Source organism: Mangifera indica, unplaced genomic scaffold, assembly GCF_011075055.1.
Source record: "Mangifera indica cultivar Alphonso unplaced genomic scaffold, CATAS_Mindica_2.1 Un_0004, whole genome shotgun sequence".
Taxonomy (NCBI): domain Eukaryota; kingdom Viridiplantae; phylum Streptophyta; class Magnoliopsida; order Sapindales; family Anacardiaceae; genus Mangifera; species Mangifera indica.
In genome coordinates this window covers 262,001-276,457 of record NW_025401096.1, presented here as the reverse complement: position 1 = coordinate 276,457, position 14,457 = coordinate 262,001, and the positions used below count along the sequence as shown (strand labels likewise).

The 14,457-nt window shown below is 29.6% G+C and overlaps 1 protein-coding gene across 1 annotated transcript; it reads left to right on the top strand.

The window, feature by feature from the left end:
* Positions 1 to 5,266: 5,266 nt before the first annotated feature.
* Positions 5,267 to 6,240, top strand: LOC123205384 (protein PLANT CADMIUM RESISTANCE 2-like). The gene is made up of 4 exons (XM_044622328.1): positions 5,267 to 5,495; positions 5,584 to 5,655; positions 5,759 to 5,971; positions 6,060 to 6,240. The coding sequence occupies exons 1-4, from the start codon at positions 5,354 to 5,356 to the stop codon at positions 6,143 to 6,145; spliced, it is 513 nt and encodes a 170-aa protein (XP_044478263.1). The 5' UTR covers positions 5,267 to 5,353; the 3' UTR covers positions 6,146 to 6,240.
* Positions 6,241 to 14,457: the final 8,217 nt, after the last annotated feature.

The following is a 14,457-nucleotide window of genomic DNA, read 5'->3' as shown; positions in this document are numbered from 1 at the left end:
TATAAATTAAAAAATTAAATTTTTAATAAATAATATGATATTTAACTAAAGTGATTGCAACTAAATTGATAATCTCTTATTCAAGAAACTTATGGATGCAATGGGACCAAAACTTATTAATTCAATGAATTCCAGCTTAAAGATATTGACCAAAACTTATGGATTGCAACTTGCCATCAAGTAATAAAGTTATAATTAATTATAAAGATGTTGGCCTAATCAAATGGATATTCACTGACAAAATTCATCAACGAAATTGAAAATCTTAGATAAAGAAAAAATATTATTTGTTAAAATTTAATTTTGAAAAAAATTATTAGTTTTTTAAATTAAGGAAGTAAAATAATAGAAATTTTAAATATTATTATTAAATAATGATTTTACTCTTAATCCTAACTTAAATTTGGAAAGACATTGTTAATTTTTTTAATTATAAATAGGTGTTTAGGTTTTTTAAAGTTAAAAAATAAGAGTTTGAAATTTCACAATACCTTGGGTGGGAACAAGTTTTTTGGCCTTATTTATTCAATGAATTTCAGCTAGCAATCGCAACTTGGCATCAAGTAATGAATTAGGACAGAAAGCAAAATGATGAAGAAATGAGTTGTTTTCTTGAGAGACGAAACAGGATGACGAAAGAAAATGATGAGATTAAATGAGTATTTACGGTTTGAATTTTTATCATTTATAAATAATTATATTAATTTTATTTAAAAAATTAATAAAATAAAAACCAAAACAGATAAATATAATTATTTAATATTTTATAAAGTGAGATTAAATGTGTTTATATTATCTCATTAAAAACTTTATGAGAAATATCCAATGAAATAAAATCTAGTAAAAGAAAAAATAATACAGTACACATTTTATCTAATATGTGACAAACTTAAAAAACTACTCCCTTTGATGAATTATCCTTCTATTTATAGTAGAATTAATTTGGTTGTTTATTGAGTTACCACATATCAATGTTATACAGTAACTTTTCAAATATTGATGTCAGTAATGTTTTAGTGAATAAATTTACAAGATTATCACTAGATCATATTTGTTTGACATTAATCATTCAACCCTGCTAGAGCTCATAAGTGTAAAATAATTTTGGTGAAATATGTTTAGTTATGTCCCCTTTAATGTATCTATCTCTAATTTGGACAATACATATTACATTGTCTTCATAAAATATGAAAGAAGTGTCTGTTGTAAAAGAAAAATTGCATGTATTTTGGATGTGATAGATGATAGACCATAATCATATGTATTCCCAACTGACTTCATGGAAAGCTAAAATCTCTTAATGATTTGAAGATATTCCAACCAAAATTTGTTTGGTGGAACATCATGATATTGATATGTCATTATAAATAAAAATATATCTCGTTTGTAAGTAGGTTTTATAAAGGTAAGAAATATAACTAGCATTTGTATATCTAACCAAATTAAGATTTTTAGAAGATTTGACAGAAAATAATAATTTTAAATATCTAGTTTCACATAAATAACTAAATATATGTTTGATTTTATTCTAATGGCAATAGGTTGTTATAGAGCTAAATCACGCCAATAAATTCACTGCGACGGATATATCCAGTTTAGTGCATTGGGTCAAATATAATAAAACCGCAATGTCACTAAGATACAGTACTTCACGGCTAAGTATCATTTCATTCTCTTCTTTCAGATGAAATGAGTCTTTTTTTCTAGATCGGAAAACCTAATAATCATTGGGGTGCTCAAAGAATAAGCGTTAACCATATTAAAATATTTTAACAATTTTTCAATATAGATTGATTGATAGATAAATATTTTATTTTGAACTGTGTTTGATCTATAAGCCAAAACAATCTTTTGCTTTCTTCAAATCCTTCATCTCAAATTCTTTTTTCGGATATTTAAATTTTTTAAAACTCTTCAAGAGTCCTAATTCATATTATCAATATAAACTATTATAATAGCAAATCTTGATTCTGATATTTTTATAAAGACACATGGTCATATAAGATCATTCATAAAACCCTATTTTTTTTCAAATATTCATTAAGACAATTGTACAATAATCTTTTAGATTATTTTGACTTGTATAATGATTTTTGTAATTAATTGAGTACATGTCTTTTGGATTAACCCTTTTTGTTTCTGGCAATTAAAATCCTTCAAGGAGTTTTATATAAATTTTAGTATCCAAATTTTCATACAAATAAACAGTAACTACTTCTATTAGACACATATCCAATTCTTTTGAGACTATTAAGCTAATCAAATATCTAAATGTAATTATATTTACCACAGGTGCATATGTTTCATCAAAGTCTATACTTGGCCTCTGAGAAAAACCTCAGGCTACAAGTCTTGCTTTATATCAAGTAATCTCATTTTTCTCATTTTTTTCTCATAAATACTCCTTTATATCCTACGGATAGTACGTTCTTAAGTGTTGAGACTACAGGCCCAAACAGTTGACATTTTACAAATGAAACTAAAGTTGTTCAAATTGCTTCTTCCCATTTAGGAGAATTATGTCTTTTTTTGCACTAAACCACAATACATGATTCAAAATCATCATCATTCATAATTTAGTAGCTACTGTGAATGAGAATACATTATTAATGTTAACCGTTTCATGGTTTCACATCTCTCGTGTATAAGTATAATTTATAGAGGTTTTTGTATTCTTATTTTCCTGTATTTTAGGAGTTTGTTTCACTTCAGGGTATCTAGTCTCTTCAAGGAGCATAATCTTTTCTAGAGAAATATCAACTACTGTAGACTCTTCAATTATTTTAGGATCAGCATGATTTATATCTGTTTGATTCTTTGTTTATCTTTTTCGAAGAATAGTATCCTTTGCTCTAATAAGTCTACCACGTTTCTAGTGTGTAGCAGATTGATCACTTATGACTCTAATGGACTATTTAGTAATTACATTAATTCTTATTGATGCGTTGGTAGTTGGTATGTATGGTTTTGTCACTTTTGTTGTATCCACAAATGTATTGGGTATTTGGTTGATAATAATTTGTAAACACACTATCATTTGCATTACAATTTAACTTTGAGATGTGCAAGGATCTAGATAAGACATAGTAGGTAAGTGCCAAGTAAGCTCATGTCTAATTTCAGAAGACATTTTCTTTTTCTCTAAAAGTGGGAATGTTGTCTCATTAAAGTGACAATCTGTAAAGTATGCAGTAAAAATATCACTGGTTAATGGTTTCAAATACCTGATAATAGATGATAAATTATATCCAACACAAATTTTCAAATGATGTTAAGGTCTCATTTTTATACGTTGAGGAGATGCAATAAGGGCATATACAAATACAACCAAATATCCTCAAATAGAATATATCAGGTTGGTGATCAATAACTAATTACAAGGGAGAATGTTGATGATAAGAAGAAGGTCGCAAACGAATTAAAGTTGTAGTATGTAATATAGCATGTCCTCACATAAAAGTTGGTAATTGAGTTTGTAATAATAAAGTACGTGCAATTACCTAGAGTCATTTGATAAGAAACTCAACTAATTCATTCTAAGTGTGGACATGTGAGACTGGATGCTCAACATCAATTCTCATAGACATACAATAATTATCAAATGTCTTAGATGTAAATTTACCAGCATTATCTAGTTACACTAACTTGATCAGATAATCTAAGAAATGTGTCTGTAACTTAATAATTTGAGTTACTAGTTTAGCAAAGACAATATTTCGAGTTGATAAAAAAACAGACATAGGACTATTATACAGATGCATCAATTAAGACCATAAACTAACGAAATAACCCATTTAGTGGATGAATGAGTCCACATATGTTTCCTTGAATCCTTTATAGAAATGATGGGAATTGAACTCCAATTTTGAAGGGAAATGGTTTGATTACTAATTTTTCTTGTGAACAACCAGTGCATAATTTTTCACTGGATAATAAAATCTTATGACTTTACTTTCATATTTTTCATAACTTATACAAGCTTCAAGTTATAAATAAGATATAATTATAATAAATACTTTGATGAAACTTGGGACTTCAGGTATATATATATATTCTCGTAATTTTGTAAACTTTAGGTTACAAATTGGATATAATAAACATCTAAATGATATTTAGGACTTTAAGTTTATGTTCATGATTTTATAAACTTTAAATTATAAATTATATGCAATTATGAATAAAAAATTAAATAAAAAATAACAATAATTAAAATATCAATAATTTGTATTTTGTAAATAAGATAATATTATAATTAAAACATTTATATTTATAATATATAAATAAAATTATAATATACTTAAAGTATTATTTATATTATAATATATCTAAGTGATTTCTGTTTATAACATGTTATAAAGTATGAATTAAACCAGAGAGCAAAAGGATGAAAGAAATGAGTTGCTTTCTTGAGAGATAAAACAGGAAGAGGAAAGAAAATGATGGGATGACTATATTGTATTCAAAATGATTTAAAAAGTACTTATAGTGGAAGTTTCCACTGAGTCTTCACAAAAATGTAAAAGCTTTGGTCTTTCACATCTTAAATTTATCCATGGCATTAAATGCTCACAATTTTCATTCTTAATCACTTAATGCGTTCCCCCGAGAATTTTCCAAGTTTACTGCACGTGGTGGAAAATCCACCTAACGTATGACAAGGTAGGCCTATGCTTCTCTCTTTATGAGAATTGTGGCCATCAAAACTGAAGCGAAATTGGCTGTAATTGAAACCAGTCAAATCTGATGGCCATCGACTTCTAATCTTTACTTCCTAATCCTATCCACGTCAAATCACATGTTCAAATCATGGTTCTAAAAATTGGGCAAAACGATTTGATCGAAAAGTAACAGCCAGTAAGGATATTTTAAACTTAATTGAATCCGGATAAAGTATAATCAAACAAGTCCAAACTCATCGATTTAATATTCAATAGGTAGTTTACTCAATCAAACTTCTACGTTAGCATGCACCTTATTTTACAATTAACATAATATGTATTATTGAACTAAATTCATTTTTACTTTAAATTAACTTTTAATTTTATATTTTAATGAGTCAAAATTAGTTTAAATTTTTTTTAATCGATTAGCACACGTACGCATGAAAACATTTGTTAAAATACATGAGGTTATATCTAAACTAAGTTGACTTTTTTTAATCTATTAGCACACATACGCATGAAAACATTTGTTAAAATACATGAGGTTTTATCTAAACTAAGTTGACTTGATCTTAAAAACTACTCGACCAAGGATGCTTAAGAGTTTTTATATAAACCCACCAAGGACGCTTATCCACCATATCAACTTTCCTCTTATACCATTTGCAATAGAATTTCAATCCTTCAACACCATGAATTCAACAAACCCCAATCAGAACTTTGATCAGTATGGCGCAGCAACCGGAGTCCCGTTGGCTCAAGGCTTTCAGCACCAAACCAGATTGGGAGATTGGTCTTCTGGGCTTTGTGACTGCTTTTCTGACTGCTCAAGCTGTAAGTTCATTATTCCAAATTCCAAAGAGTTTCTTGCCGACAACCACCTCAAGGTTTCAAAATGATTAATCTGTTTATTGTTTAACAGGCTGCTTGACTTGTTGGTGTCCGTGCGTCACTTTTGGACGAGTTGCTGAGATTGCAGACCAAGGATATACCTGTAAGCCATCAACTACCAATGAGTTAAAATACGAGGGAGTTAAATTGAATGATTTTACGTTAGAAATAAATATCATACAACCTACGGTCGGTTTTTCTTGCAGCTTGTGGTACAGCAGGAGTGCTTTATTGTCTACTTGCTGCGCTGACCGGTTGGACCTTTTGCTACTCTTGCTTTTATCGCACGAAGATGCGGCAGCAGTTCAAGCTGGAAGAGAGCCCTTGTTGCGACTGCTTGGTTCATTTTTGCTGCGAGTCCTGTGCCCTTTGTCAAGAATATCGCGAGCTCCAAAGCCGAGGATTTGACATGTCCATTGGTATGTATATATATATAATTATATATATCAATAATTGAATTTTAAATTATGAATTATCATTTTCTGATCGTCTTGGAACTTTCTCCAGGATGGCACGGTAATGTTGAAAGACGAAATCGGGAAGTGGCCATGGGAGCTGTTCCTCCTTACGTGGAAGGTGGCATGAAAAGATAGAAAATCCTCGGTGGGAGAAATGTATTATATTTCTTAAGTTAATGGTGGAGGAGAATAAGGAAGAATTAAAAATTAATAAAATTATATTCATCTAATTTTAAATATTTAATTATATATTTAAATGATATATTTATATATAATTTGATAAATATGAATTAAAATATATCATTTAAATATTTGTTTAGATATTCAAAACAAATAATACATAATTTGCATATTAAAAATTAGGGCAAGAAAGCTATTGGAAATTATTCTTTTTGACATATGTGGACCAATAAATCTCTCATCCAATAGGAAAAAAAGGTATTTCATCATTTTTATCAATGATTGTAGTCGAAAAAATTGAGTTTATTTTTTACAAGAAAAATTTGAAGCTTATAAAGCAATTGTTGAGAAGGAAGTTGGAAACCCAATAAAAATTCTTCATACAAATCATGAAAGAGAATACAACTCACATGAATTTGCAAATTTTTGTGATACTCATGGAATCAAGAGGTAACTTATAACAGCATATACACCTCAACAGAATAGTGTTTGTGAAAAAAAAAAATCCTACTATTTTAAATATGGTGCAAAGTCTTATGACAAAAAGCTATATTCGAAAAAAATTTTGGCCTAAAGTAATAAATTGGAGCATTCATATTTTGAATAAAAGTCCCACACTTTTTGTTCAAAATATGACATCAGAAGAAGCATAAAGCAAACAAGAACCAACGGTTGACTATTTCAGAATTTTTGGGCATATTGCCTATACCCGTGTTCCAAACTAGAAAAGGGAGAAATTAGATGACAAAGGGGAAAGTGCATTTTTCTGGGTATTATTGAGCAATGAAAAGCTTATAAGCTTTATAATCCAATCACCAAGAAAATTATTATTAGCAGGGTTGTTGTATTCAATGAAAATCAAACCTAGCATTGGAAGAGATATTCCAACAAATTTTGATAATCAGAAAAGTCAACAATCTTGGGAGAATATGCAGAAAGCAACAATTCCAGAAAATGTTCGAAGTTTATCTACAGTGAAAGAAAATGAACAAAGGCCTGAACAATTTAGAAGAAGACCCTGATGGATGTTCGATTTTGAAGTAGCTAAAAATGACCAGTTTGAAAATCCACTTGCATATTTTGCTTTATTTTCTGATTGCAATCCTGCAAATTTTAAAGAATCTATGAAAGAATCAAAATGGGAAAAGACGATGGATGAAGAAATTGCAACCATTGACAGAAACAATACTTGGGAGTTGACAAAGCTTCCAAAAGGACATAAGACAATTGGTTTCAAGTGGGTTTACAAGACAAAATTGAAGGAGAATGGTGAGGTTGACAAGTACAAGGCACGATTGGTCGCTAAGGGATACAAACAAGAATATGGGATTGACTATAAAAAAGTTTTTGCTCCAGTTGCTTAACATGATACAATCAAATTGATGATTGCAGTAGCAACTCAAAATTCATGGCCTATTTTTCAATTAGGTGTGAAATCAACATTCTTGCATGGTGATATGCAAGAACATGTATTTATTGATCAACCCCTTGATTATGTGAAGCATGGAAGTGAACATAAAGTGTACAAATTGAAAAAGACATTGTATGAGTTAAAACAGGCTCCACGTGCTTGGTATAGTTGAATTGATGATTATTTTCTAAAGGAAGGTTTAAAAAAATGTCCGTATGAACATACACTATTAATTAAAATAGGTAATGATGAAGATACTTATTGTGCGTTTATATGTGGATGACCTTATTTTCACTAGAAATGATATGGACATGTTTGAAAATTTTTAAAGATCCATGAAGATTGAATTTGATATGTCTAATCTTGGAATGTTACATTATTTTCTGGAAATTAAAGTGGTGCAATCAAGTGTTAGGACTTTTATTTCTCACAAGAAATATGTCCAAGAGATTTTAGACAGGTTTCACATAAGAATTGTAATTTTGTCTCTACACCAACTGAGTTTGGTTTGAAGCTTTTAAAGGATCCTGAAGGAAGAAAGGTGGACAACACTCTTTACAAGCAAATTATGGGAAACTTGATGTATCTTACTGCAAAATGACCTGATATCATATGTGTAGAAAGTCTCTTTAGTAGATACATGGAAAGTCTCTTTGGTTTCTAAATTCTTGTCTATGTTTTAGTTCCTATTATTATATAGCCTATTTAAAGACTTTTAGTTGATGAATAAATATGCATAAATTTTCTCTTCTTTCTCCCCTGTAATTTTTTTATTTTGACTAACACTGTGATTGTTAAGTTTATTTTGCACTTGAACTTGTTTTTCAAAATTCTTAAGTTTTCACTACATATACATTGTTTTTAGCTCAACAAGATTGTAATATCATACAAGTTAAAGATTGACTCACTTATATGAGCAATCACCTTTGGTATGGAGAGAGCGAGTAAAGATGAGACAATATTCTTAAGAAAAGTGGCATTGAAAGAGTATGCCACTTTTCAATAAATTTCTTGAGAAAAAATCTATCAAAGTTAAGATGTCACCTTGATGATTGATCAAGATGAGGTCATGGATAGACACATTTGAAAATAATCGATTTGGATTCTCCATATTCAAATAACTTGTGAATGTCATATGTGAGTTCTTAATATAGATAAATACCTACAAGTGTGAAGATGATTAAGAATTCAGGTTAGGCATTTGGTATAATGATTGAACTAAAATTTGTACAGTGTTAGAAATGATATTTGAGAAAATACACACGATAACACTTTATTTATACCATGTGTGCATAAGTAAGACAACCAATTAAAGTAGTGAGAGGATGAATCTCTGCTCCCTCACTATGTGAGACTTTATAAGTATTACCTCATGTTGATACTCTTTTAACTATTTGCTATTGTTCGATGTTTACTCTTAGTATTGTTATTTTAGCTTAGCACCTATGGTCATACATGTTTCGGTCCATAGAACATAACTAAAAAAACAGCTAAGTTTAAATTAAAAATTTCAAGTAAAAGAGGAAGACTTAAATATATTACGTGTGTCTATTAGTCGATTGATCATGCCACTCATATAGAAGAATAGACCTAATCAAAAATACATAGGAAAGTACCACAACAATTAATTAGGGATTAAAAAAAGCTAGTGTTATTGAGTAAGTCTAGGGTGTTGCAAGTCTAATGATTTATTTTGTTTTATTCGGGTTAAAGCAATTATGTTATTCTTAATAGATGCATAGTATTTAGCTCCTAAGTGTAAGTTGCTCACGAGGTCGCACACGAGGTCGTATGACACATTTACAAGTATGAAAAGTACTACTGTATGAGATTTCTGTGACTAAGTATTTGATTCAGGTCTTCTATCATATATGAGTAAGAGATATTAGGTCTAGGTCTACCTATGATGGATTGACCCAACCCGATTTACTTTAATTGCCAAGGGTAGTTGGTTTAGAGGAGTTATTGGCAGTTAGACATCTATTTAAATGTTCAAACTGCCTCTCCAAATTGATTAACATCATTTTACAGAAGAAATAGTTTCTTCTCTTTGAGAACCAAAAACACACAGAACCAATGCACTTCCTATCTCCCAAGGATCACGGTACTCAAGCAAATGGAGTCGTAGAAATGACTCACCTCAACACCTTGTGTTGTATATGGATTGCTTTTATCATGAAATAGAAGTCAATTATGCCGAATTTATATTTACAGAATTGATTTTTGGCATGTTAAATGTTTCCAATAGCCCCTTTAATAGTAAGAGAGAGAATACTAAGAGATAATAATTTAAGATGGACCTTATAGTGCTCTAATGGCCAATGTTTTCATTCCAGGTATTGCCCCAATCAAAGGGTCAATTCGGGTCTTTGGTTAGTTTAACTATAAACATGACATCAAAGATATAGTAAAAATTGAGCAATATCATGTATACATACTTTTGAGTATATAAATGAATACACATGATGTGTAATTATGTGATTAGATGTTACTTTATTTTTAATTCAAAATCACTCAATTACTTAATTACACATGTCAAGTGTCTATATATTTGTGTATTCAAAATGAATAAATATAGGTTTACTTATAAAATTTTTACATATACATTATTAGTTAAAACAAAATTTGATAAGGTTTTTCAAATATTCAATTTAGGTAAAAAGTTAATTAAAAATTAGAAATTAGAACAATATATAACTAATCATAATTGTGGTCTAGTGAGTTGGTGCATGTTCCTTTCAATTGTTAGGAAACCATCATGACTTCAAGTTGACAATTTAACATGTTTGACTTAGTGGCTAAACTACAACTCAGCATGATTTGTTTGGTTCAACCATATATTTTTTTTATTTTTGATGATCGGAGAACATGGTTTGATTTCGCTAGACAAATAAACTCTAAGATGTAATGATTTGACCCATAACCATTATACTAATTCAATTGCATATTGATCAAGTCTAATGGTTAATAAGAGTTTAAATATTGATCTAGAAAATAATGACCAATGGGTCCCAATTGAAATTTTTTAACCGAACAATCCAATCTAGATTTTAAAACATTGCTCTTGAGTTGACTTGATAAGTTATTAGAAATATTTAGCTAATTCTTAAATATTAATCCTATATTTTATATGAAATGAAAATCTTTGGTTATTTATGTTGGCAATAAATCATGTCAAAAATCAAATTCTGTGAAATACAGTAAACATAAAATTTTGTACCCAAATTCTAATTCCAACGAAGCCCATTCGAATACAATATAAGGTGTTGACGTTAGTCATTTCCACAACACCATTTGCCCACGTACTACAATGTTTTTGGGAGACTTGATCTTTCTATATGCAATTTTGGTTCTGATTCTGTGTGTGAAGCATCCAAAAGAAAAAGAAATCTATTTTTCCATTAAAATAGTGTAAAAATATTATATCCTTGGGAGAAGGTAGTTTTTGGATAATTTATAAGTGTCAAACTGTCCTCCAAATCCCTCTAATAACTGCTCTTGGCAGTTAAATTAAACAGAATCTGACTGACCCATCATAGGTGGATCTGGACCCAATAGTTTAAAACCAATCTATTATAGGCTAAAATGAGATGAGAATAGGGTTAGTGGTGGATTGTGGCCTGTTAAGCCTGACTGAAAATGGAAGGCTCGACAAACCACGAGTTATATTAACATGCCAAATATAAACATCTTAGAATAAGCTATAATACGGTGTGTCATGCTTTTATGTTGATAAGACACCCTTAAACATTATTTTTATTTTTCAAAAACTTAAATTTTATAAATTAATTTTTGCAAATCACTCAAATTGACCTGCAAACCTTTTTGTGAACCTCTGATACAGTCCACAAATTTGTAGACTCTACCAAGATTGGGTTATGTCAACCCACATACCAACACTAATAATTGATCACAAAATACGATATGTTTTTTTATTTTTTCATATATAAGGTCAATCAAAAGTTTTAGGCCAAAAGACTTATTCCTACCCAAAGTATGCTATTTTCCCAAATTCTCACCTCTTATATTTGAAAATCTAAAACACCTACATATAGGCGGTTAAAGTTAATGAAACTTTAACCCCTTAAAATTTTATCTTTTTTCACCCCCGTAACCCTAAAAAATAACAATCTATCCCTTAGGCAAAGTTTTCAAAAGTAGCAATTTTTCCCTAGGGTTTTTTTCATTGTTCGACGACATTTCCAGCACTTCTCGGATGACATCTCTTTTCTCTTCCTTCGGCGGTCGCTCCTTCACCATCTCTCCCTCCAACTAGCAATCCTAAGCCCAACAGAAAGACGATGTTTCATCTTTCTCGACAAAGTTGGACCTTTTTTTCAACGTCAATCGATGGCACCAAAGATCTGGAAACTAAACTTGGCTGCCTGAGTGAAAGGAGATGTTAGAAGCTCTTTGTCATCAGCAATGGTACCAAAGATCTGGAAACTAAACTCTAGAGGAAAAATATTTTTTTTAAAACTTGACCTAAGAGGAAAACTTTTAGTTTTTAATGTTTTGAGGAGCAAAAAATAAATTTTAGTTTATTTTTAATATTATAGATAAAATAACGATTTTATCCTTAAAATTGTTAACTTTAATTGGTCATGGATGAGTGTTTGAAATTTTCAAAGATAAGAAATGAGAACTTGTAAAAACAATATACTTTGGGTGGGAATAAGTCCTTTGGCCAAAATTTATGACTTTCTCACATTTAGGCATATGGATGTTGCAGCAAATTCCAACCTACTTCACTGTTAATACGAAGGAAATTAAAGCCTAAAAGTTGTTAATAGATTTAGTTTAATTGGAAAAAATATTGTAATTTGTAAATTAACTGATTATTTCGATTGTAGTTGATGGGGTTAATTTCAGTTAATTTAAAAAATTGCACCAACAAAAAGACACAAGACCAAAGTGTAATTATGTACAAGTGAATAAAAATATATGAGGGGAATGGTAGTGCGATTTTTCGCAGGCCAAATAAAATATTTTTTAAAGCGATTCAATTCATTATTTGAAGTTTATGTCTATTGTTATCATATTTAAGTTTTAGGAAAATGTAATATAATAATGACAGTAACTACAAAAGAGTTGTTTTTTTATCTTTGTACAATCCTTCATTCATTTATAAGATGAAGGAATAATTAATTACCTAAAATTATATAAAAGGTATATATAAATCTTAAAACATAGTTAAAAGAGAGAATAAATATCATTGTCCGACTGGCATGAAATATAACAATATTGTAGTCATTATCTTAATTTATTAGAGATAAGGATAAAATATAATCCATAATCATTGGGCGCTAAATTTGGCACATTGACGGGATTGGGGGAAAGTATTGATATTGTCAATTGTTGATCTTTTTCTACTTTCGAGTGACTAAGTTGCATATAGATGACTTGTTTGATTGTTACACACATAGCAATTATACAAATCTTAAAACATAGATATATAAAAGGTATATCTAAATCTTAAAACATAGTTAAAAGAGAGAATAAAGATCATTGTCCGACTGACATGAAATATAACAATATTGTAATCATTATCTTAATTTATTAGAGATAAGGATAAAATGTAATCCATAATCATTGGGCGCTAAATTTGGCACATCGACGGGATTGGGGGAAAGTATTGATATTATCAAGTGTTGATTTTTTTTTGCTTTCGAGTGACTAAGTTGCATATAGATGACTTGTTTGATTGTTACACATAGCAATTACACAAATAGTTAGTAACATCTTTGGGTGTTAATTTGTGAGTTTGATTACGAAGGATTTTGACCGTATGACAATTACAGTTTCGTCTTAGAGGTTCGGAGTTTCGTCTTAGAGGTTCGGCTTAAGATCAATATTCTTATATCAACTTCCCTATACATTTATAAAATTCTCAAATTTTGCCTCGTATATTAGGATGAGAATATTTTTATTAATAGGGACCAAAACTTACTATAGAAATTTTACCATTCCCAAGTACTTAAACAAAGTAATTAAGGGTGGATATGAATCAAATTGAGTTCAAATACTCTATGATTTAAACTTGATTTAAATGAAAATTAGTTCAATTAGAGTTTGACTCAAGTTCATTGAGCAAAAATTTAAGATGAATTTGTGACTTATTGACAAAATAACATTATTTTGTCAATGAATCGTAAACCTAAACCACAAACAAATTCAAATCGAACTCCTTTTAATTCGAGTTCCATTTGATTTCAAAATAAATTGAATCTCTTCTTAACTTGAACTCAATTTAAATTTAAATTAAACCAATTTGAGTCAAGTCAAACCAAACCAAATGAATTTCCAAGGCCAAATCAGCTGTATTCTAGTCCAGCAATACATGCCACAGTGACAAAATTGTAATTTTGCAGTTTTAGATAGGTCCCAAAATTTTACAGATTGCCGGTGGATCTATGGTCGGCAAATTTGACCTAATAAAAGAAGCTAGTTTTATCCCCCCAACGCTCACCTCGTTGTCGATACTGTAAAAGCCTCTTTCCAATAAACCCAACATTATTATTATTTTTATTTCTCGGATAAAAATCTATATAGCTCCTAAGGTTTCAAATTTTACATTTCTATCCTATAGGTTTTGAAATTACTCTTTTACCCTCTTATTAGTCTTTGTACCTCACTATTGAATTATACTGAATTCTACTGTGGTCAAATTGTCCCTGAAAAGTTTTCAAGAAACCGAATCTTGAATTGTCTACTGATAAAAGAAAGTTTAAATGCTTTATAGAAGTTTTAGTTTCTTAAATCTTTAGAAAATATTAAGGGTACACAATTAAATGTATTTCTTTCACATTTTCCATATATAGAGTTAGATTTGATTCAAGTTATTTGAATCCAACTC

Coding starts and splice junctions, on each gene's coding strand:
- LOC123205384 (XM_044622328.1), top strand. CDS start 5,354: ATGAATTCAACAAACCCCAATCAGAACTTTGATCAGTATGGCGCAGCA. Junction 5,496..5,583: donor CTTTTCTGACTGCTCAAGCT/GTAAGTTCATTA, acceptor ATTGTTTAACAG/GCTGCTTGACTTGTTGGTGT. Junction 5,656..5,758: donor TGCAGACCAAGGATATACCT/GTAAGCCATCAA, acceptor TTTTTCTTGCAG/CTTGTGGTACAGCAGGAGTG.